The sequence below is a fragment of the Acanthaster planci genome, linkage group LG19, assembly GCF_054643075.1.
Source record: "Acanthaster planci isolate LZ-2023a linkage group LG19, COTS_SCS, whole genome shotgun sequence".
Lineage (NCBI taxonomy): Eukaryota > Metazoa > Echinodermata > Asteroidea > Valvatida > Acanthasteridae > Acanthaster > Acanthaster planci.
In genome coordinates, this window is record NC_141795.1 from 7892553 (window position 1) to 7917869 (window position 25317).

At 41.2% G+C, this 25317-nt stretch overlaps 3 protein-coding genes across 5 annotated transcripts; 1 reads left to right on the forward strand and 2 right to left on the reverse strand.

Annotated features, from left to right (window-relative positions):
• Positions 1 to 316: 316 nt before the first annotated feature.
• LOC110977511 (mixed lineage kinase domain-like protein) lies at positions 317 to 11250 on the reverse strand. 2 transcript variants are annotated; one of them, XM_022231736.2, is made up of 12 exons: positions 10953 to 11250; positions 9889 to 10395; positions 9426 to 9467; positions 8328 to 8390; positions 7148 to 7328; positions 6771 to 6874; positions 5493 to 5716; positions 4365 to 4513; positions 3044 to 3093; positions 2311 to 2451; positions 2143 to 2172; positions 317 to 1966 (listed from the first exon to the last, which is right to left on the reverse strand). In XM_022231736.2, the coding sequence occupies exons 2-12, from the start codon at positions 10358 to 10360 to the stop codon at positions 1941 to 1943; spliced, it is 1482 nt and encodes a 493-aa protein (XP_022087428.2). In that variant the 5' UTR covers positions 10361 to 10395; positions 10953 to 11250; the 3' UTR covers positions 317 to 1940. The 2 variants fall into 2 exon arrangements, with proteins under 2 accessions (XP_022087428.2, XP_022087427.2); XM_022231735.2 differs by lacking the exon at positions 10953 to 11250 and adding an exon at positions 10815 to 10937.
• A 1346-nt stretch (positions 11251 to 12596) lies between these two features.
• On the reverse strand, positions 12597 to 19466 carry gar1 (GAR1 ribonucleoprotein). 2 transcript variants are annotated; one of them, XM_087149208.1, is made up of 7 exons: positions 19345 to 19466; positions 17022 to 17239; positions 15847 to 15995; positions 15547 to 15606; positions 15254 to 15380; positions 14757 to 14849; positions 12597 to 14389 (listed from the first exon to the last, which is right to left on the reverse strand). In XM_087149208.1, exons 2-7 carry the CDS (start codon positions 17212 to 17214, stop codon positions 14367 to 14369), a joined length of 645 nt encoding a protein of 214 aa, XP_087005334.1. In that variant the 5' UTR covers positions 17215 to 17239; positions 19345 to 19466; the 3' UTR covers positions 12597 to 14366. The 2 variants fall into 2 exon arrangements, with proteins under 2 accessions (XP_087005334.1, XP_022087457.1); XM_022231765.2 differs by having other exon boundaries at positions 19309 to 19466.
• A 122-nt stretch (positions 19467 to 19588) lies between these two features.
• Positions 19589 to 24844, forward strand: LOC110977528 (agrin-like). Its single transcript, XM_022231760.2, has 6 exons — positions 19589 to 19993; positions 20837 to 20921; positions 21365 to 21508; positions 21959 to 22120; positions 22320 to 22445; positions 23080 to 24844. Exons 1-6 carry the CDS (start codon positions 19925 to 19927, stop codon positions 23187 to 23189), a joined length of 696 nt encoding a protein of 231 aa, XP_022087452.1. The 5' UTR covers positions 19589 to 19924; the 3' UTR covers positions 23190 to 24844.
• Positions 24845 to 25317: the final 473 nt, after the last annotated feature.

Below are 25317 nucleotides of genomic sequence, written 5' to 3' on the forward strand. Positions count from 1 at the left end.
CTCAGAACTGTGTATCGATTGCAATGCCTTTCACAAGATCTGGTTATGGGTTTGTGGTGGGGGTAATGATGTCTAATCTTAGAGTTTCTCATTTACATCTAAAGAAGAAATCATTGCCGCAGCTCCTGGTGAAAGGGTGAATGATGTGACGTCAATTTACATCCGTAATTTTATCGCAGGAAAAAAATACTTGTACATGTGTACAAATTTGTACTGCAGATTACACTGCAGTATTTCAATGTTCCTCTAGCTTTTAAGTATCTGACAATAAATGACCAGTAACAATAATTTAGGCAGTGTTCTCAGGAAGAAAAGGTAACACTCACTGCATAAGTTAATGGACAGTTTATTTTTTTTTCTGATCAAGTTACAACGTGACATGATTGAAATCTACATCTGTCACCATATTTTAGGAAAAATAAATAAAAACTTTGGAGAGATTATTGTCGTGTTCCACAGGACTTACTTCCAAAAGCACATTACTTAAAACACAATTAATAAATTCATACCCAGTTGGTAAGCAAAAGGGAAGATGTCCATGAGTATCATACAATCGACAGCAAAGAAAGTCAAGGGGTATTTGTTTAAACAGAAGTGTACAGGGCTTAATTGCATAAGTAAGTCCGTTGAACTTTTTGCACCACGTTCAAACTGATACAGGCACATTTTTAATATTTTTTTTATATTTCAAATTCTGCATTTCCCCAAAAATTCTACTGCGCCGTCAAAATAATGTAGGTAGAGAAACAGGAGAAATAGCTTTAGTTAATGCATAACATGTATTCCACTGACAGAACTAATTAACATATTGCAAAGGTGGAGGACCGGTAGAATGCCCAAAAAAGTATACTGCCAAAATGCCGCATAACTTTGATTCTAAAATAAAGTTCTACAAATTTAAACATTATAGCACTGATACAGAGAGCTTTAAACATTTATAATAAAGCACAAAAATGTAAGTAATCCATATTACACGAAATGTAAGTAAAATGAAATTGGTTTAATCAAGATTTAGGCTAATCCTCTAAGCTATGTGCCGGTGTATTTAGCTTATCCCTAATAACTAAAGCTCTTATTTGAGGTGCTGGTTTAAAGTTCGTTAAGTACGTTCTATCCCGGATCTGATAGGTTTACATTTTCTGACTACACACAGATTCTTAAAGGGACCATGTTATGGAAATATTTTACTAAATTCTACTAAAACCCCTCAAACTGCACCCTTGGGTTTCAATTAAAATGATTAAAAGTATTATTCTACTATTTTTACCCATGTTTTGAAGCTGTTCTGGTTTTAATGCTAATGCACATTTTTATATCCATGAGCACAACTATGATGTCATCCAAGGCACTGAACCTCAATTTTGCTCTGATTTGTGCACAAAGAATTTCCAGATTTTTTTAAACACTGCTATCGTATATTTAATTTCCTTTGACATTTTATTGTTAAGTATGTGGCAATGAAGCCAACAAGTACCTTTTCTCAGAAATATTTTCAAATTGCAAATTTGGAGTCCGTAACTTCAACATGAAAACGTGCAATTTGAGTAGTGTCTTCCTGGATTTACATCTAGGCAAAAGTGCCCAAACTTGTTTGGAAACGGTTGGTCAATTTTGATATGTTTGAAAAGTGCACTTTTCAGTTCAAGTAATTTCAAAAAAGATGCAATACAGTCTTCATACACTGAAAAAGAGTACAGACATACACAACTGCGCGGACCACTTCATTATTAATATTAATGATAAATTTAATTATACTTTATGCAGTCTTCAATGTCATGTAATTACAGTTGATACGAAAGTTACCATCCTCTAAGCAGAAACAGCTTCACTATTATTTCAGCCTCTCCCTTATCAACACCATAGCACTTCAGCAGTGACTGACGTGGATTGTTGGTTGACCCTGTAAACGTCGGTCTCTGTTGCCTGGGGTGGGGGACTCACTAGCACCATGTCTTTTCCAAGGAAGCTGCAGAGACAGCAGACCAATACAGTACTATTTACTGACTTCGGATTCGCTCCCCAAATTAGGGCAATGTACGAGCGACTATGCTCCAAAAGAAATCTGAGATTTATTTCAGGGGGGGAAGGAGGTATGACATGCTGTGTTTTAAACTGCTTCAGACATTAAGAAAATGGACTAACCTCGAAGTTCCTGGAGTTTGGCCACAATTTCTGTTTCAGAAAAAAAAAGGAAGAAAGATAAGACATCTTAAACCATACTTCTCATATTTATGGGACGTTTAATGATCGCTCAGCAGAGGGTTTAGTAGTACCCTTCTCTCTCTCTCTCTCTGCCAACAGGTAACTCACCTCCTGATGTTGGCCTAGTCAAGGGATCAACACTTCTGCACTGGTCAATCAATGCCTTGAAACCATCGAGACAGTCGTCGGGTAGTGCCAGCTTGGCTTTCTTTTCCAGTACAAAGTCCTCGATTTGTTGATCAGTGTACCCTACAAAATTGGTTCCAGGCAAAAAGTCACGGTTTCCTCAAAATGAAAGAAATTATTCTATTACTGAATAATGAATTTTGACCCTGGCAGGATTTAGGGCAAAAAAAAGAAGCATATAAAATGTGCCACTGAGATTCTGTTGAAATTGGTGGTTCTTTGGAGGAATTTTTACGAGCTTCAGGAGGTTATAGGCCCGGGGAACGATTCAAATTGGTGAATACAGAATCACTTTGTCCACCATTTCACACAATGCACTACAAAAATGGCTTGTCTTGTCCTTGATGACCCTTTGGTGCATGGGCACTGGCGGGGGGAGGGGAGCGGGGTGTTTGCCCTACATGGGGAGAAAAAAGCTTAAAAAATAAAACAGGCGAAAGGAGAACACAACAGAAATGGAAACCATTCAAAGGTGACGATAACCACTGAAACTCACTAAACCTCAAACTTGACCCCTCTCCCATTGTTAATTGTTTATTAGTTCATCGCTGAGGAATGCCCATGTCTTGGTGTGCTGTGTTTTGAATCCCACTCTCAATGCCTGATGATAATGACTGCAAAACATGCAGAGCGCATTTCTGTTGAGGTCACAAACCTTCATACGGCCTTGATCCTGTTGCAATTTCCCACATCACAATGCCGTAACTATGGAAAAAAAGAAAAGGCCAATTTTGAGTAACGAAGATTAGGAATGAATTTATTTCTTCAAGTTATAAGCACTGCAGCATGTTGGACAGTTACACAAAAATTCAAATGCCCCCCCACTTCGCGCGCTTTATTTCAGCACCCAGCACACGCACACACAGCTTTTGCCATGCTGATTGCCCATCATCATTTTAAGCACATGCAGAAGCATCAACCCAATCAGATAGGTAGACTGATATGTTTATTGTCATTTCCTTCACGCATATAAAAAAAAATGAAATTTGGTTTCCTGGTGTTGTAAAAGTACATATATATAAAATACAATACAACAATACAATCATACCACACATAAATTCAGAAATTACATTCATATGTGTATAAAAAGAACCTGTTAACTTACAGTTTCAATTCTCTTAAAAATGTCAAATTAGGGGAAAGTATTGCTCACATAGGACACCAGATATAGAACTTGTCCAATTCATTTCAATCATCTTTCAATGTCGAGTTGAAAGCATGTATTGCCATGTATAAAACAGAGATAGCTTTTCCTGAACCTATCTCTGTTTTTACCTTAAGCTGACGTACTCTTCCAGGCTCACGGACCTAAAAAATTAGCATTTAATGGATTAAATGGGTTGCTTCTTACATTCTGAAAATGGAGCAACTGTCTGTTATTCACCAAACTTGAATACACGTGACATCACACCCAATTATTTTTCTAGCCATTTGTCCAATTTTATCAATTTGTTTCTTATTTTTCAGTGAGACTGAACCAAATAATTGAGCAAAACATAACCACTGACTCAATTACAGAAACAGGTAGAGAATGTCTCTGTCTACTTCAAACGACTTCAACCTCCAAAGAAAATACATCGGCCGGTTAGCCTTTGCAGAACTTTTGATTATATGCTAATTCCATGCATGTAAGACTGTTATCGATGAGAACACCCAAATTCTTGTAATCTGTTTTACTTTCAACACATTGACATTCAACATTACTGGATGTATTTCATTTCTTGTTTTACAGAAGTCAAACACCATTTCCTGAGTCTTACTAACATTTAAAAATCAGCCCACTGTCTTCACACCACTGATGAAACTTCATTATTTCCACCCAGTGGCCCTATGAATGCTGATCAGAATGACAAAATTCGCAGAAAGCTTCTTGGCTACGAAAATCTCTTCACCCCTTAAAAACTGCTTTTTAATTGAATATTATGCGTAAATCTGTTAATTTGACCATTCAAATGAAGAAACTCCACTGTACCCACCTGTAGATGTCAGTGTGTGCCGTTGGCCTCAAGTTGATGTTGGCGAGTCGTTCCGGACTGATGTAGTTCAGCGTTGTCCTGTTGGTGCGCAGTGGCTTGGAGTGCTTCTCAATTGTTGTGCGGGTTTCAGCAAACCCAACATCTGAGAGCTACCACATGAAAGAGATCAAAAGTACCCAGTGAATGCACGGTTTTACAGTTTTCTGAGATCAGCCATCATTGCAGTAAGCACTAGGTTAGCGACTGCGCATGGTAATCCGCCTCAAGCAGAAGTATCCCCTCATTGGTTGTAAAGAGCCATATGTCACAAGAATTCATTTTGTTGGTAGCGATGAATTCATTTTGTTGGTAGCAATGCGACTACAATGCTTGCGTTTCCTGGTCGTTCGTAAACCAACAATGCCCAGTTAGTACTGTTACCCCCCAACTACAGCACAGAGGTCCAGTGTGTGCATGTTCCATAGCATGTGCCAAAGTCATTTTGTTTACATCAACAACTTGTGCTTGTAGAAATGAGTTTTCATACACGTGTAGATGAAGTGCCATGTTTTAGTTGAATTATGTCAACTGAACTGCATAAACTTAGAGGTTGAGAAATTTTCTAAAGAGATTGGCCATTAATAGTTGGGCAAGCACAACTGCAGCACTATAGTTGGGACTGTCCTAACTATAGTTGGGACAGATTCTATTGTTGGGGCGTGACAGTACCAAAGGAGCCTCCATTGCTAAGGAAAAAGTGCCCTCTGTTGGTCCAGCTCAAGGCCCATCAGCTGGTTTTCGCTGAAAATAACTAACACTTCATCAATGGTCACAAGACAGGTCGCAACACTATACAGCGCCTGTCCCAAATAGAGTTGCTCTTCTCATGTTGATCGAGCATTAACTTTGAGATTTTCTCATAAATTCATCATTTATTATAGCTTTATGGAATGGTTCTGTTGTGTATACATGTACAGTGATTAATATCTCTGTAAAATGGAGGGATATCAAGCATTTTGCCTGTTAAACAAAGCTATAGGAATCAGCCCTGTTCAAGCTTGAAAAATTCTTTCTGGGCTCTAGGCATAAGCGACACGTTTGCGATCAGAACATCAAGCCAGCTTGCCAATGGACTTGCAAGGCCCATACCTTTACTCCCCAGCTTGCGTTGACCAGGAACACATCGCTGGCCAGGTCCTGATGCATCAGGGGCCGTGGCTCGCTGTTGTGCATGCGGTAGAGCCCGAGGGCACCGTCCAGGGCCATCTGGATGCGTCTTGCCCAGGGGAGCTCCGTCCAGTCCCTGCCGTGTTCATCCAGAACGTCTCGTAGGTTCCCCTTCTCCATGTACTCAAAGACGAGCTGACAAGGGTCTGCGGGCATCAAGGAGCGGCAACAACAAATATCTTAATAGAGGACCCGTATTTCATTATCAACATTTTAAAACTCATTTTTCCCCAAAACCATAAAGGTATGGATCAATCTTCATCAGGCCACCACTGATTCGCCTTCATCAGCAGGTTTCAGTCAAAGCTACAGACAGCTACACTGCAATAACTCCCCACAATCCAATAGATTTTCCACCCCCCTGGAGGCCTCCTTGTCAAGCTCACTTGTAGAGAACTCTGGAGGAATTTCTACAAAATACCGAGTAAGCCAATAATCAGGGCCCAGAGTGGTATATAGAAAGTCGTGCCAACTTCAGGCTCTATAACCAAAACAGCTGTTCATTATGTGCGCAGCAGAGCATGCAGCTATCGTACACTAATTGTCCACGCGACTGACGCATAATCCACCGTTTTGGTTCCAACAGTTGAAGCACTCATGTCACAACACTCTCTATGAACAGCTCTGGCTGGGCCTTACGGGAGTGGCTCCCTCTGTTGCAAGCTACCAGTGAGCCACTTTGGTGTTCCAGAAATGTAAAGACAACAATGCGCAAAAGCACGAACGTGTCAGTGGGTGTAACTAAGCACTCATTAGGTTGACCTCATGCACATGTATTGCTGGTCCCAAATGGCCCCCTAGGTGCTTCAGTTAGACCATTTTGCACACTGCTGGAGTTCTGAACTGGCTCATCGGCAAACAATTACAAACTTTGGGTTTACTCTTGAGCAACTGGCCGTCAAGTCTACTCTTTAAATGTGCCAGTTCAATCCCTGAGGTTTCAGTTTTCAGAAATTTAGACAGGCATGCAACTTGGATTTTGGTGAAAAGATGAGGAAATTCCAACCTTTACAAAGCATTGTACAGTGTTTGCAATTTTGAATGGCGTGAGTGTGAGGTGAAAAACAAGGAAATCAGCTGATCTGAGAAAAAGTCACGGGCCTGTTCAGAGTGTTTCGGATTAACAACAAAATAGTTTGAGCTATGAAGGTTGAAAAAGTAGTCTTGATGAGCTAACAGAATAGCACAAGACTGCCACACCTGTCTTGGTGCACACACCCCAGAGGCGAACAATGTACGAGGAGTTCAGGTACAGGAGATTCTTCGCCTCTCTGAGCAAAACTTTCTTCACACTGTCGTCAATGCTGAAATAACAGAGGTTAGAAAAACATGATTATGTGGGGGGGATTTTTCTCTTGTCATGCACAATCAATTCAAGGAAATAATGCTGGGAGATAAGCATGAAAAATACACAGCGTAGTTCAATACGAACAATAAAAGTTCAGTAAGTTTTTTATGAGTGTAAACTTGTGATGATTTTTGCCAAGTAGATGCATCAACTCAGCCGCCGGTATACAAATAGACTACACAAATCAACCGAAACTTTTGGGACGAAAAGAATTGACATGGTGGCCTACCCGACAGAAAAGGATTTCACGGCCACCGTTTCTTGCTTGTAAGTTGCCTTGTATATTTTTCCAAAGCGGCTTGTGCACATGAAGGACACGCTCTCCAATTGTTCGGGGTCAATTTCTCGGAGTTCTGCCTTGATTCTTTGGTCCTCGTCACTGGTGGTCATCAGCTGCCTTGTGGGAAACACTAGGCAAATAAGATGATTCTCGATTAAAAAATTTGGAGGGCCTCACATTGTAGCATTTCTCAGAGGCAAGCTTGTTGAAATTTTTCAGGTATCACATTTTTTGACTCGTATCATGTAACAGTTTTGAAACTGGGCATTGGCTACGTATGTTGCGTTGTAATTTTATGCAGTCACCTAGTACCAACAGACCTGCACTGCTGTGGCCAGGTCAGTAATGTTTCTGTAAACTTTAATCTACAGCTCCTGTCTGACTATTTATCTTTGAACATCAATAAATATAATCAATAAATTTTTGCAAATCATATTTGGGTTTCTTGTTCCCTTTTATTTGGTTGTCCAAACTGTGGCATCATTGCAGTAATTCAGGCATGGACGTGGCTAGAGGGGAGCTGTTGGGGAGGGTTGTCGCACCCTCGCATTGATCAATTTTGTCGGTAAAATCATGGATGCTGTTGGCAAGAATGGATAAGGAATTGAAAAGAAGGGGACATGTGACAAAGTGTTTTTCAGATACACTATTGTGGAACTCTCCTTCTGATATCTTTTTTTTTGGTGTTTAATTGTCCTGAATACTTTTTTAAGCACTTTACATATGTATATTTACATGTACTTTTACTATGCTTTGTCAGACGACTGAGGGCGCTATTGCATTGATGTCATTCTGGGCACACTTTGTTCAGTTCAGAGTTTTTTCTGTTCATATTGAACCTCGAATTTGCTCACTGAAAACATTTGCAAGAAAAGGGTTGTTCACTGGCCTTCCATCAAAAACTTACAGGACAACGAGCCAACGGAAAAAAATGCTGACATCACCATTTTACTCATACATATGGAAATTAGCATCACAAATCACAAAAGAACGTAAACAATCCTAGCATTTAAAAAGGTGATTTGAATTACACTTACACTAGAGTGTACAGTACATGTACATTCAAACAGGCGACTGGGTTGAGTTTATTGAGCTGTTGACAACAGTTTTACCACATTTATTTACATACCAGTTGGTAACGCTGGCCGCTGAGCTATTATTTTGTGGAGCTCTTTCATCACTTCCTCTTGTCCTGTAGTTTTAATAGACAGGCATTATATTATGGCATCAAACAATGATGGCATCAATGACAGGCATCAAACTGAGGGGAAAAAATGACTCTCACTTTGTTTCAGCTAATAAGTCAGATGTGGGCACACGTATATGGCCTTTGTACTTCTGATTACCTGCAATATTATACATGTAAATCAATACGGGTGATTCACAATATTGCGCCTCCAAGAGTTTGCAACACGCTGGCCAGTCATAACGCGCGAAATTTGTCAACCATTTCCAAACGCACATTGGGTCGACAATTTCGCACATTGTGATTGGCCAACACATTGCAAACTCTTGTGAAACGGCCGTATTGTCATTGTTTGCATATTATGATTTCCACTTTAGAGGAAGAGGCAAGTAAATGCATGTTTTGGTGTACATGTATTTATTGCTTAAAATCTCCCAACATCATTCATTCAAGTCACCAGCTACCGGAATATAGTGTGACAGCTGGTTCAGTGCCCGTTATTCAACTACTTGGATATTCAATTGTTTATGGAGAATGTATTTAGTTCTTAACTCGAATGTATGGAAGAGAAAACCCATGACACAAACTTGGGAAGGATTGGAATTGTTTTTGCAATATAAATGCATTCTTAAAGCATACTTTTAGCCTGAAGATGTTGCGAGAAAAACTTCAGGCAACCAAATGGAAAGTACACATTCAATCATGCCGACTGTCACAAGACTCCCCAAGAGAATCTAAATGTGGATATCTCATGTCAGGTTTTGAATTCAGTTCCACGTAATTAATTTAAGTTTTTCAGTGCTTAGGGGCATAAACGTGGGATGCACGCAGACCTACAACAGACATGACTGGGATTTATAGCAACATGACACAGAAAATACACCAACAAGATACAAAAATAAATATCACAATTGAAGTAAAGCTTCAGGTACGCGTACAGTAAAACTTAAATAGATAAATTATGGAGAAGAAGCGACAAAGTCCGATGGGTCAGGCAGTAGTGAGCTTTCCGACAGAGAAACCAAAGTAGCTCCAACTCACCTTGAGCGATCCTTGCAACTTGCTCCAATATTTGCTCTTTTCCTGCAAGAAAAAATGGCATGAGGCCATGAAAAGAATGTGTGCAGAGAGGAAATAGTCTAAGCGCATGTAATTTGCTAGGCTGTACAAATCAGGCTTGCCACTTAAATGCATTTGAGCAAGAGACTCGAACATTTCAAGTTTATTATTTTCACACCCTTAATTATTTCTCATGCAAAATATAACCGGAATAATAGCAAGAAACAGGACACAAAACAGGAATTCTCTCAAGTCAGCTACATCCTGTGCTGACCGTATTACAAAAAAATTCTTTTGTCTGTGAGCTTATGCCTGCTAATGCAAAAGGAACTGTGACTGGATTTGTGACAGAACTTCAAGCCAAAAGTCCAACCATGACTCGGATGTAACGACAACCAATGAAATTTTAGACATCTATAAACAAGTTGTTAGACAAACTGTGTACCTTTTTGAAACTCCCCGATCAGGTCACTTTCATCTTTATCTTGATCCGTTTTGTCAATCTTGAATTGATACATAATCTCTCTGTTCTCCACGGCCAGGCTGAAGTGGATGGCCTGGGCCAAACAGTCCAGCTGATCATTGTACTCGTCAAATTGGTTACCGATCCGATCTTTGTACAGCAGCTTGTAGATGAAGGTCCGCTTGTCCAGCGACTCGATGAAATCACGGATTTTGATCAAAAGTTGCAGCACCTGACCCAGGGACTTACTGAACAGCTTGAGGCCATCGGGTGTTCGCGCGTTTTCGGGCACCGCTTGTTCGCTGCTCGCCAATTTTTCAATGGCCGGGGTTAAATTTTCGATACGATGTTTAAGGCGTCTGCTGCGATTCTTGAAGTGTTGTACTTCTTCAACAACATCAAATATTTTCTTCGCAATCTGCAGAATGTCTGCGGCCAGTTTAACAACCTCCATATTGTAGTAGATGCGAAATAGAAGTGAGACGGCTTCTAAAATGACAAAATTACTCCAATGCATAACAAATACAAAATCATATTTTGCAATTGGGTAAACTGCGTTACTGAATTTTCAAAAATCCACCAATCATTGCCAATTTTTTGCCTTGCACACATCTAAATACGGCATTGATAGTGTTGATAGTTTTCAAAATGCCGTCTTTGAAAAAAGTATTGTTATCTGTTTTGAGAAATGTAATTTTTGCCAGGATTATGCTACGTTAGGCCTAGCTAGTCTAAAACTGCACATGCATGTGCCCGGTAGAGCACATGACTGTCCGCAAATTAATTTTGACAAATCAACCCTCTTGGTTATGTGCACAACCTCCGCGCCACTGACCCACCTCAAGAACTTTATGTGTTTCAACTAGGCCCATTGTTTGTCAGATATGGGGGAACTATGGAACGCAAACCTTCAGCCATGCCCCGTGGTTATCCAACACGAAAACAGACGATCGAAAGGACCAAACCGTCGGCCATCAATCAATAAAAATTTACACACACACCACTTCCTTAAAACAAAGACCAGGAAGTTAAACTGCTGAACCCACCTATTAGTAGTTAGTCAGTAGTGTAAGTCCTACTGAAACTGAAACTTCCCCTTCCCGTGATGGATCCGTGCTTAGTCTAAACTTAGCTACGTGTAAATGCGGTGTGAATTAGATACTTGCTAGTTGAGCTCCGTACGCGTATACTATAGTGGAAGTAGTACTACTTCCAGCTAGCTTCCTGCATGTCCCGGGCACGTGGAACTGGTGTTAATCTATTAACGAACGTGCATCTGATGGTTTTCGACAATGTGCAGCCACACTGTTAAGCGCGCCAGTGATCCTTTAACATCAAGTGCACTTTCTGTACCGTGAAAAAAGTGGGATTTTTCAGCAGTGCGGCGAATACCGGATGCACAAGGGATTTCCCGAAATAGACCATCATCATCTATCTAGACAGTTAAACTTGACAAGTCGTTTGATATTCGTGTTTTCCATAACTTTGGTCGAAATTCATCGCTGTACTGTGGCTCTTGTGCAAGACCTCCACTTGTGAATGGCCGACCATCTGCAAGTTGGGGGCGGGACAATCAACGTCCCCGAAGGTAGAAAGAGGGGTACACCCGCCTGGATCGCAGAGATACTAACTTGAAACCAAATCAGTCTCCAACTTGGTACCAAATCTAGACGGTAGTCAGTCACAAAACCCGTATACTCGGTCAGAAGTCAAAATGAAACTTGCGAGTGAAACAAATTCTGAGAAGTTATAAGTATAGGCCTCTTTAGAACAAAGAGAAGTTTATGAAGTGTTGCACATATCAGGGCCATCCGGATACTGGTTTTAATTATTTCAAGATGACGTATATTTATAAGGCCAAATACCTCTTACGGAATTCCAACAACTTATTTCTGTCACGGTACACTTGCCCATCAAGTAAACTAAACTGGGTGAATTGAAATCATGAAACCCGGGCGCACTGTCCCTTAGACTAACGGATGATCATCCTGATGGCTAAGTCTACTTTTTTCAGCTTGTCTGGAACAGAGGCGCAGTCCAGGGTCTTCTCATAGATAAGGGGAAAGAGGGGCAATTATTCCGGGGCAAGGACAGTTGCCCCCTTCTACTCCCCTGGCAGATGGACAGTTCTTTCATGAAACGCGTATCAACAAACTACAGATGCCGTGACGACGCCCCCCCCTAAAAAAAAACCTCCGTGGGATGGAGGCCGGGGCGCAAAAGAGTTTCCCAGGATTAGGCAGATGCCCCCTTGTCCCCCACCCCACCTTCTTGGCTATGCTCTGGAATGGTAACCTGACCCAAGTCCTCTTCTTTATGATCCGGGCAATACCCACACTCCAAACAAGTCAACTTGTTCTCACTTTCGGAGTGATATAATCGAGGCTCGTCCCAAGCCAGTGCTGGGCTCTATTCTCCGAAACCGGACAAAAATCACCCCTTCATTCAGGTGCATACAGGCCCACTCGTTGTCAGCCACAGCTATTTTGCAAGCTGGTATTGAACTCTAAGTAGATTTTACGGATTTGGAACTCGACTCGGAGGGCTTGGTGGGCAGAAAGATCAGAGTCTGATTTCCGGAAACTCGCTGACTTGGAAATGCAGGGGGGAAAAAATTAGAATCACTGGCAAAATATGCCAGTTCGTGACTAAACAACAGAAACAAAAGAACAAAACAAAACAAATGAACATGCATATACCGACAGGGAACTTTAATATAGGGCGAATGACTGATAAACCTATGTTGCAGGCCCTTCAATATCAGTAGGCCTAAATTTGCCTGCACAAACGTCGACAGAATCACAATTTGTAGGCTGGCAAATTCTCTGTTATCAGAGCATTCTGTGGCATGTGGACTGGATGGTTTGTAAAAAAAAAGAAAAAAGAGGAAGGAATCCACCAACAGGACTGTCGGGTATTTCTGAAATGGACCAAACGGGACCACCCAAATTGCTATATTTTCAAAATGACGATGAGTCTCATAACTCTTTGACGAGGTGATCATCTGCAAAAGTCACCACTTAAAAAAACGATGAAAGTTGAAAGGAAAACGAAAGAAGAGGAAATGAGCTTTAGTTTTGTATGGTGTCTTGAACACTGGAGAAATAAGCATTTTTCCTGTTTGTTTGAAGTGGGGTGTTTTGCCAATTACAGATTATATACCGGTCTGAAAGCAGAATTGTCGCTGGACGGGGCCCTTGGTGTGTATCGGGTCTACCACCACTACCTGGGAAAACCGCCAAGCCTGGCATCTCCAGCCTGAGATTTCTGGTGGCAGAGAATTGGAAAGTCAAGGTACGTTTGCCATGAAGCGTGTTTCTCCTAAAAGCTGGTACCGGGCTCAGGTTATGACAGGAAGTTACAAGTACAGTTTCAGGAAGATACTTACAATGCCACTCAAAACTGTATTCATTTACACCGCTGTCGTGTTCATGGATAAATTTCTAACCAGTGTCAAAACGCGGAGACTCGGTTTTTGGCGCCGTTTGGCTCGTGTGCGGTGAAGATTAATTGACTTATTAGCTTATTAATATACGTTGGGTACGGGCAAAACCGTTATATACATTCAGAATCCATTGAAAAGATCTGAGAATTTGGAAGACTGAGATGTGCAACATAATCCGTATAACTTAAAGGGGCTTTGATGTTTCTTTATGAGTACGGGGTGCAATGAAAGCACCTCTTGTTATGGTCCACCACCTTCGTAACAATGTCTTTGGAACTTGACAAATTCCCTTGTTACAACAGTGGCGTAGAAGATTCTGTAGGATTTGTGTCAGTTTCAAGACAAGCGACAAGTGGTTTAGCATTTAACCACTGTTAGATATCGCTGAGCGACACTACTTGAACTCAAAAGAAGGATACCTGATGCAGAGTGCCAACACCAAACATTGATTGACAACAAACTCATAAGTGGTTTACGAATCAATGTTAAAAGTGCCGCTTTAAAATGCAAGAGATAATGGCCGAATTCCTACACATCAATTGGGCAAATTTAATTATAATTAAAGTCTTCTGCTAGACCATGCATATTTGTTGCGCTTACTTTTATTTAATTAATTGTCTGAAAGTCTGTCTGAAAGTTCTTTTCTTATAAATCTGTATGCAGGACAATTATTTTTCACTAGACAGTGGGCAGTTGACTTGATACTGGATCAACATCAAATTCAACCCGGGGAAATTTTCAAGCTCAAAACAGATGACATAAGAGTTTTTGTGCAGACTGATGTATAAAATTTTGACTAAATAAAAGTTAAACTACATGAGGAAGAAAACTTACAATTATTCAACAATTGTTAACAGTTAAATCAAGTACACTGTAACAGAATTCAATTTCTCAGCCATGTGTAAAGTAAAACATGGATATGCTGTGGTACACATACAGCGACCCTCTATACCCCTTGATCTGCCCCGGAGTAGTCTTCATCTGACATAGGTCATCCACCTCTAATTCACAGTGGTCATCGTCCACCTCGGTTGAAACCTTCGGTTGATGAAAACAAAATGAGAAAAGGGCAATTTGTTTAAACAAAAAAAAATACAAGTTCTGCAATCCTACATTTTGGTGACCTAACAAGAAATATTTTGCCATCCCTTTGTCAATCTGAATATCTGGTGCATCTGAAATGGTGCTTCAGATAATAAAGCGGTAGTTGAGCTCTTACAGAAAAAACCAAAGCGTAGAAAATCTTCCAAGCAGAATGGTATCCCATTTTCCCGCATCTATTGTATTCTTTAGTTTGTAATATATTCCAAAAAGCAACAGGAAAATTGCAAGCTTAAAATTGGCAGTTTATGTCGAGGACCATAGAAAGTTAATAGGAAATCTTAAAACTGTTAAACACGCTTACCCCTAGAAAAACTGCCTCTTCCCCGCCCTCCTCGGAATCCTCTGTCGCCTCCTCCGCCCCACCCACGGAATCCACCACCACCTCCTCGACCCCCTGGAGGAAATATCAATCAAAAGGACCCCGTCTAACTAAAAGACACAACTTATATTATATGCAACAAGGTCAAACACACTACCCCATTAATTTCTTTACCACATACTGACCAATTAGGCCATAGCTGCTGATCACAAATGACATTCATTACATAGCAAGATGGGTGTTGCCAGGGTTTTTCCGGGGAATTCTTCTTTGGTGGGGGAGAGTTTTGTTTCCTGCCATGCAGGAATAGTTTTCAGAAACTTTTTCAGTTGCAAGTCTCAAACGACCAAAAATTTCATTTCAGAAATACCCACAGTATTTGTTCCCAATTTCAATTTCTACAAACTTTTCAGTCACCAAAGGACACAGGCAAATGAACCGTTGCTCATCTCTTTCCATACGTTCTGACATACACCTACCTCTGCCCCTCGCTCCGCCCCCTCTTCCCTGCCCCCGTCCCCGAGGACCGCCCCTTTTCTGGACTGAGCCGGGGGGCTTTGGAAGGAAGCGCTGCAATGGCAGGAGCTTCATGGGATCAATGTAAAGCTAAAGGAAAAATTTTGAAAAATAAAACGATGAAATTGGAGAACTGACCAAAACATAGAAGAAAATCCTCATTCCTAATTCTTATTTCAAAATTCTGACGAGACAAAGATGGTACTTAAGTTTATGGATTAAAATAGACTTGATCACAGCAACAATAACACTTTACCTTCTGTTCTTTGCTGAATGAAGACACTTTCATGTTCTCTGACATCTTGACTGAAAAGTACTGTAGTGTAAAGTCAAGGCAGCAATATTTTTGTACTGTGGAATGGACAAGCCAACAATGGGACAACTTTCCAAAAAAGTCTCTTTCACATTGGAACATGCTACACACTTTTGCATCTTGCTACAAGGTTAAGACTTCTGAATATCATGCTTTGAGAAAAATGTCTAGTGCACTTTTTTCTGTAAATAAATGATCCTGTTGGCTCTCTGAGGGTCAAGGGGTAAGACAAAACAAGGATACATAGTCGGTGAGATGTCCGAAGATCTCGTCCACCTTCCCGATCTGCTCCTTGTTGCCGAGGAAGATGGGCGCATTGAAGTAAGGGATCTTTTCATGGGTTCCCTTCACTACCATGTCGTCCTGGCAAGGATGCAAGTAAGAGCCTACCTCTAGACGGGTTCGAAAAAAGAGGAAGCTGAGTGATTGGATTAAGTCAGCGATCCTTTCTACCTGAATCTCTCTGGCTTCACAACCACTAAAATGTCCAATTGAGGAAATTAGTTTACAGCAGGCTAGGTTACTGATGATGCACAATACATTTCTACCTTCTCCTTCAGAATGTTTGATCAGCCCAGACTAACAGATTCCTATCTTCAACCAAAAATGATACTGTAGGTTCTGCTGCTCCAGAAGCAGATTAAGTCAGGTAGTAGAGGTCCAAGAAACTATGGAGCTTGATGCTGTTTTGGCCCAAACTTTGTTCACTGACGCAACTCTGTCCAGTGCCTACAGATACTTGGAACAAGCCCAACTATGGCTTGACTGACAAAGTAGGGAATGCCTAAAGTGGGTTATCTTGCGCAACTTGGGAAAAAAGATGCCATGAAATAAAATTGCCAGAACTAAGCTGTTGAAAGATATGAACAAGGGAAACGAGCGGAACATACTAATAGATGAAACAGTTTAACACTAACCCTTCTAAATGCACCAGAATGCACCAGCGGTAAAAATTGTTGCAAGTTGGTGCATTTAGCAGACAACACAAGTCTTCTGGTGGTATGCATTCTGGTGCATTTAGCAGGCTTGGTGTTTACGCCCTAGCAACTAGTGCACCAGAATGCACTGGTGCAATCCGGTGCATTTAGCAGGGTAGCTAGTGGTACCGAGAGCGACCTAAATTAGTTCACTGCACAATGCACCAATATGCACCAGTGCATACTGGTGCATTTAGCAGGGTACCCATTTGAGGTTTGGTGCATTTAGCAGGTTCCTTGGCAAATACCCCTTGGGGTTAGGGTTAATCAACTCAACTATGTAAAGAAATACATTTACAGCTGGTGAAAGGCCAAGTTAGGCTGACCCATGAGGGCACAAGGCAAAGTTGACATGGTTGAGACAATGAACAAAGTCTGGGACATAATGAAGGTTAAGAAAGACACACACACAGACTGAAAATGTCCAGAATGACTACTCACCTACTACTTCCTCTGGTGGTCCAAAGCTTTGCCCAAATCCCCCTCGTCCACCTCCCCTGCCACCACGCCCTCCTCGGAACCCCCCACCCCCTCTGCCACCACCCCTTCCCCCTCTGTTGCTACCCCTGCCACCCCCTCCCCCACGATAGCCACCTCCCCCTCTCCAGTTCCCCCCGCCCCCTTGGTAGCTCATTTCACCACAGTCTGAACTTTTTGTTCTGCAGAAAAAGGTATGACAATATTCAGTGCAGTTCAACTAGAGAGTGAAAGTGACAAGTATTTCCGGAAGAAATTAAACTTACAATATACAGAAATGAGGTCTTAAAGTTCATGCATGGAACATATCAAAATACGGAGAAAATAAAGCACAACCCTGTCATTTGTGTCAAACATCCAAGCTGTTTTTTTACTGTAGCGCTGTTCAAAACTGGACAGTGTCAGTCTCAGACAAAAGGACTGACAGGCAGTGCTCTTTATAATGATGATCCTAAAAAAGTTGAAGTTTGCATGATATTATACTTACCAATAAGGGTGCTAGTGGGAAAAAAATTCCATAGTTACAGCATCGTACAACCACACACAGGCCCCTAACCATTGCCAATCTACACTGTTTACAATCTACAATGTTTTAGATTCCACCTTGCCTGCGAACACTGCTTTCAAAGTACTGGGAGCCAGGTTCAATGCATAAACTTAGAGATATCTCTGTCTCGTGGTAAATGTCAATTCTGCACGCCATATAGGGACCAGCACTAGGCCTAATGAGGGAAAATATTATATCCCCCCATGGCCGCTACTTCATGCCTGTAGCCGTAGCCTCCATATAGTACCACCAATCATGTGCAAACATACCAAATATTTTAACATCATGCAATGCAATCGTTTGAGTTTAACCTTAAGAGTCATTCCATGAGGTTGGGGCACAATTTGTGACAGTGTCCTTGTTACACAACGTTACATGGGTAACCATGGTAACTTTTAACATCTGTCATGACCTGTAGAGTAGGTCATTTGCTCTGTAAAAATAACTTACACCTAACAATGTCAAGTAAAGGCTTTGTATTCAGCCTTGCTCTTGCAAGATGTATAATAATGTCAATTTGGAATCCACATGCAGGGAAATAGCTGTTCATTTTTACGGAACAGGGCTTAACAACTGACACCGTCACAAATTGTGCCCAACCTCATCTAGTGACCCTTTATTAAGTTATACGTAAACATGTTATACCCCAACTATAGCATCAGTCCCAACTATAATTGAGCCTGTCCCAACTATGGTTGGGCCCGTCCCAACTATAGTGCTACAGTTGGGCCGGCCCAACTACAGCAGAGGGGTCCAGTATGCATGATGTGACCAGCATGTGCCAAAGTCATATTGTTTACAAATGTCATGTCATTGGTCATAGGGCTAGATGAACAGATGAAGTGCCACATTTTAAATGAATTGTGTCACGTGTGAGACACATTGACTTGGATAATGTTTAGACATTTTCCACAGGCATTGATCAACAATAGTTGGGCCAGCCCAACTGCAGCACTACAGTTGGGACTGTCCCAACTATAGTTGGGGCTTATGCTAAAGTTGGGGCACAACAAACACACTAGGTCAACTACTACTAGAAGAACTAGCACTAGCACTCTATAGCTCTGGCAGTATATATAGTACTGACAATAAGGTCATAGGTCTACTTGTCTACCCGGCCCCTAGATGTCAGATGTGGGCCCAGGTTCGTCATCTGCCGCACTTCCGCAAACCCCAGTCAGGGCCCAGGGGTCAGCGTGTAGATCTAGGCATAGTCTTAGAAGTTAGAGCAAGTCATCTGGTCATGTGCCATTGTAAATGAGTCTTCATTAACCCTCCTATGCTGAAGTCACTCTTTGGGTCACTTGGTAAACACCTCAAAGAGGCACAGCCATGACAGCTGAGTTGTGTTGTGCACTGCATCAACAGTCCCTCACAGGAATATCAGATTGCACTTTTGTGCTGTGCAGGAACTGTGCTTCACTGTTTCATGTGCATAATTGTGCAGTAAACCAAATGCAGAGAAGAGGACTGCACAAAAGACCCTGTGTCAGTTTGTGCTGGCATCTAACCGTGTACACACTGAACCTGTGCATGTTTGTCATGATGTAGAAAATACATGCACAAAAGTAACTGTGGGTACTCGTGCACAGGCCTATTTTTGCTGTAAAACCAAAGGAGGGTTAATGCTCAGTGATAGTGGAATTGATAAGAATGCCTTCTGTCACAGTTCGTCAAAACAGCGTGGAAAAACAAGCGACCTACCTGAATGAGAAATATACAGACAAACATTCACAATACCTCTGCTCCTCTACACTAAGTAATAATTCGAATATATCTCAATAATTCTGCGCGACAAATCCACGTGCCGAATAACGCGAAGCGTCGTTCATGCCCGTTGTGTACGGAAAACACGTTAGTCTTGATCTAGTGCCATGAATGGGATTTGCAAGGGGATTCAGAAAGGCATGAATGGTAACCAGACTACTTATTTAGACTGGCTCCTTGTTCGTCGAAATGTCGATGAGACTTGTGAAGTTGTCGGTGCTAGCACTAGTGACGCGTCACTGCACTACCGTCAGTCGTCACTAACGCAATGCCAACTTAGTGACTCCTCGTCTGATGCTCACCGCTGATGTGACGGACTGAATTGTCATCAACGATTATTGGTCATATCCTGTTTGCATTGTCGGGAAGTAATTTGTCAAGTACTGAAGCCAAACTTATCAAAATCTTTCCCCTGTCTGCTTCAGTGCTTGTCCCTTGACTTGCGAACAGTACTTCTTCAACTTTTGTCCATTTGGAGCATTGGGGACCGGGAGAAGGTCTTACGTTAGGCAGGGCAGAGCAAGCATACACTGCAGAAAAGCCGTCACTTCACATGCCTGATCTGCCAAACATGAAAAGATTCTGCGTCTTGTTTGCCACGATCGTGATGGTCGTCATGGTAGTAAGTCAGTGTTAAAATAAAATTTTGTTGGGCTTACCTCAAAGCAGGCTTTAGTTTTATAAAGTTTAAATGCCAAGGCCCTTTGCTGGGCAATTTATCAAACCGCAGGATAGGAGGTAGGTTTGTGACCCTATATTCGCCTTGTCCGAGTAACTTGGACATGTTGGACTCTCCGAATTGCCTTTTCGCATTGGACATATCGTGCAACCATGTCCAGATGTTCAAGTGTAAAGGCGATTCCTAGAGTCCAAGCTACATGTACTTGGACTAGTCCCAACCCATGTCAAGTCTGTTATCACAGTACTCGGTAGGCCTAAGTGGCAAAATGAGGGACCTGGTGACTATACGGTCACAGACGTTACTGTCGTTAGTCATAGGCCAAGACACTTGTAGAACATGTTCAGTGCATTATATGTGTATTTAGTTATTTTTAATATCCTGTTAATTTTTCGCAACATGATGTAGGGACTGGGGAGGGGGGTCTGTGACCACAGTGATTTTTTGTTTCTTTTGTCGCTTCTATGCCCATCTTGTTTGTGATGTACTATTGGCATAAATAAATAATAATAATAACAAACGTTACAACAATCATGACAGTAGACACAATCTGAATGGTAGGCATGGTAGACATGCATGGTTGAAGTAGGTCAGTGTCCCCTAACCCTAATTACATGTAAGCGTGATAAGTACACCCAGAACTGTGGGGTCATTGTCCGCTACGCTCCTACTAGTGTAATCATAGAGGAATAGTTGATGTAATGTTTCCTGATGGAGGCTTTGCTGACTATATGATTCAGATTCCGAATAACATGAATAAGATGCTGCTTTTTTCTGTTATTCTAGGAAGTTGGAGCTAAACGGAAACACTTCCATCCTGATCACAAATATGACCAGGAATCACAAGGTGAACACACCGTGGTGAGGAGAGGTATGTTGCTACATGTACAAACCTGAGAATCAAGTGTCCTGTGCTTTGGCTCAGCTTGACTACTGTTGCTCGTGTCCATTTTGTCTGTTCCCCATGAGTAGTCAAGTGGTTGGTGCTTGGTATCAGTGGCAGCCAAAATCTGTCTCGTATTCACTCAGGCTTAATGTCACAATGGCTGGTCGACCTTTCACATTTTTATTCAGTGTTCGCATGAGCAGCCAATGACACCAATCTGTTTGCAGTTTAAATATGCAATTTCTAGTTGGCTTCTGTGAATTTTTCCATATCCTGGTAAATATTCGTGTGTGGCCACTTATTAGGTAGACAGCAACCAGTCTAAAGTGACGCAACCGAAGCACTATTCTCATTTCCTCCTCCTTGCAGAAATAAGATGCACATTTTTTTTCTTGTGTGTACTCTTCGGATTGTTTCAATTCCCTCAGAGAACAAGGAGAAGGCATGTCCCCCAGTGTCGCCAGACATGGCAGGCATCTGCTTGGAGGATTGCTCTGGCGACAGTGACTGCAAGGGCACCTTCAAGTGCTGCTCCAATGGCTGCGGCAAACAGTGCATGAAGCCCGTGGAAGGTACGTCTAACGGCCCTGTGCGCAGCCAGAAGAGGGCGCGATGTCGCACATTCCTGTACGGAATGAGTGATCACTGTGCAGAACTGAACAAGAATTTATCTGATGTCCGTGCGTGATCCAAGACACCTGTTGGTTTGAAAGAAAAACAAGTTTTTGTTTCTCTTGCTTTCAGTCCAACTGTGCAACTATTAAAGGAAAAAGGTTACAGGAAAATCACCATTTTAAAATTACACACTTTTGTTTTATATATTAAAAAGAATTACTTCACAAACTGGGTTACATAAACCAAGTTGATACAATATCAGTGTCTTGCACCCATTGTCTTGGGAGTTCAAATCTACAGGTAGATCATTACATGGAAACCAGATTTTCTCAGTACTTACATCTAGCTAGATGGACTTACTCAACTTCAGCGACTTAATGCCATTTTTTTTCCTTTTGGCACTACAGAAGAGCAGTGTCCTATTGCCTGTAACAAGATGTACGACCCCGTGTGTGGTACTGACGGAGTGACATACGGCAACGAGTGCTCCTTGAAATATATCAAGTGCACAAGGAACCAAGACTTCATCAAAACGAAGTTTGAAGGGGAGTGTCCACAGCACCGTCGAGGTAAGGAATTGACCAAAAGCCCCCGTACCCCTTTCTGAAAAGTTGCAAGATTGGCCATGGCCCACTCAAACATCAATACTAGGAAAAAACGATCTTTCGTATTCACCTACAGACTGTCATATAGTTAGCATGCGCCTTTTGGAAGAACGTGACTGTTGTCTTTCTTTTGATCTCTGCTTGTTTGTTCTAAATTTGTCAGTGAGACCTTGTGAAACTGCGCGAGAGAAGTATTTGATGCCCTCAAAGATGCGCATGGTCGGCCAGACTGCTCCACAGTGTGACGAAAAGGGCTTCTACAAACCCATGCAGTGTTCCAGTTCTACAGGTATGTATTTGTATTCCATGCTTGATGAGCAATGTGAATACTTTGGTAAATGATAGTTGATTTGCCTATTGCGAATAGGTGAAAAAAAATAGGATTCATTTGGCTTTTGCCAGCTGATTGGATCTGTGACATTGTAGCATGGTAAAACAGACAATCTGAACATCAGGCTTTGTCTCCCTGAAGTGGTGAAAGATGTAGGTTCTTTTTTTCATTGAAAAGTGCAGGAAAAAATGTTTTTGTCAGCTGTAAGATCATGGAATGTATTGGGTGTTCTGATAAGTTGCTCTTGTATTCTTTGGAGCAGGTGTTGCCTAGTGATTAGGGTTTGTGACTCATGACTGGAGGGTCAGGGGTTTGAATCCAGCTGCTGGCCGTTATACTGTGTCTTCGGGCAAGCCATTTAACCCCTGCCTGCCTGTCTCCACCCATGAGTATAAAACGGATACATGTACCAACATTAGCTAGGGAGCATCCTGTGAAGGTTTGGCATCCCATCCGTTGGGCAAGTTGAAATATCCTTGGTCATTTCAAGCGGAGGAAACCAGAGATTAACGCCAGCTTGAATCTGCCAACTTGACGGGCGAAATTTGCTCATGATTGAGTTTACTTATCGCATTTTCTCTGTTCACTGCAGGCTCATGCTGGTGCGTCACTAGAGACGGCGAGGTGCTGGACACGGAAGGCATCTTGATCAACTCGGACGAGGACTGTCTGGCATTTCTCATGGAACCATACTACCGTTAGTGTGGAAAATGTAGTCATTGGGCTCTAGGGATAGGCAAATGAGTGCAATGACGTGCATAGTCAGGATTGAAAAACGAATAAATTTATTGACCAAGTCTTACAAAATAAGTTTCCTTCAAATCTGTTTGGATATAAGAATGGTCAGTGCTTTGCTTTTGGTGATCTTCTCATTTCTTGATCAGTAAAGTTCATACAAAATTATTTTCCTCTTATGTATACTTTTTTATATCTGTCATTTGTCTTTTTTTTTCATTTTTCAAACTTTTGAGTATCTTTAGTCTGTTGTAAGCCACACCTAGTGTATACCTGTTTTGTTGTACATGTGTATTGAAGAGGTTCAGAACCAAGAAACCGAACTGTTACATGTTTTGGGTCTGATACCCCAGTTTGTTCCATGAGATAAATTAATGTTGGTTACTTTTACCAGCTTTGCGACCTGACCGCTATGTGTGAATACACCACCGGAGAAATATACATGTAGTTAAGTAAGTGTTTATTCCAGCATGCTGACGTCATCTTCAACTTGAAGCTTCGTCAATTTTGAATAAAGCTGTTTAAAAATGTTTTCTGTTGTTGAAAGTGGCCAAATTTAATTATAAAACAGTAATATAATAGCAGACATTGGAATATATGCTCTAAAAACTGAGTTTTTTTTAATGTTTCAACACTGGCAATTCACAATAGTGCGCCTCCAAGAGTTTGCAACATGTTGACTAATCACAGTGCGCGAAATCTGTCGACCCTTTCCAAACATGCATTTAGTCAACAGATTTCACGCAGTGTGATCGGTCAACGTGCTGCAAACTCCTTTGTGAAACGACCGTATTACGTGAGTGCCTAATTTATCTTGTAGTTATGAACTGTAAGCTTATAGTGATAATATTTGAACATTTGCATAATTCACATCCAAGTATTTGCTGGATTTATAAGAATTTGTAATCGGTAATTGTACTTAAGCAAATGGTGCATTAGATGCACACATGGCCAGCAGTATTATTGTATGCCTTAGATTTAACAGCATTAGTAGAGTTTTCTCAACTCGTTTGTGATGATTCTGCACTTTTTATACTCTGTAGACAAAAATGATCGTGGAAAACACGCTCAGATATTACAAATAACCAACTTAAAATACTGATTGAAGTTTTGATGTGCACAGTCATTCCGATATGAAAGCGTCTCACGTATACATATAAGGTATGGGTTGATGAAAACTTCTCTTTGATTTGTACAAAAGACGGCAAATGAATATTAATTATTGAAGTAATTCTGTGTCATGCCATCTCACATTCCTCACAGGTCAGTACTAAAAAATGGACAATAACCACCTGTTTTGAACCAGTGTGCGATGAGGTAAACACTGACCGTTTTTTGTAATAAAAATCTAAGGAAGTATATGTACATTTCTTGCATTACGCTTCAAGGTTGTAGTTTGAAGAAACGACCACAGATATTTATCCATCCACCAACTGCAACACAAATTGTGAAAGGTAATTAATTTTCCATGTCGATGTAATTGGTAGATCAGTTTATTTTGACCTTGATAGGAAACATTTGGTGTACCTTAATTATACTACACTGTATACAAGAAATATGTGAAGTTTCCTCTAGCAGTTTTGTATACCAATGAAATAAAATCAGTGGAGAGCTTAACAAAATTGGGGCTTTTCATCTCTTTAGTCAGGATTTTCCGGGGGGTGATTTCGGGGGGGGGAGCACTCGATCATCAGCAACGAAGTGATAGCCATAAACAGTGGGAGTGTGGGTCTTTTTTTTTTTCTTTTTTTTTCTTCTGGAAAAATAGTGATTCCCTTTCATCATAGTTTTGATTGAGCTTTTTTCATTTTCACCTGTTTTGGTGGTTCTCTCTTTCAAGCCATTGAGTGACTTTTTTAAAAATGAATTAAACCTCTTTGAATGGCTCCTCATCGCAAGGCCAAAAGGTCTCATGACATTGCCTTATGACTGTACATTTCCCTTGTTTAAAAAAAACACTCCTTTAATTTTCGGAATTCTAGTATTCTAATTTCGAGAATGTCTAGTAAACCAAAAATGATTATGCATAGTTCAGGATGGAATTAAATTAGGCCACATATCACCGCTTAATTTGCTAGTTAAATCAGGTTATTTT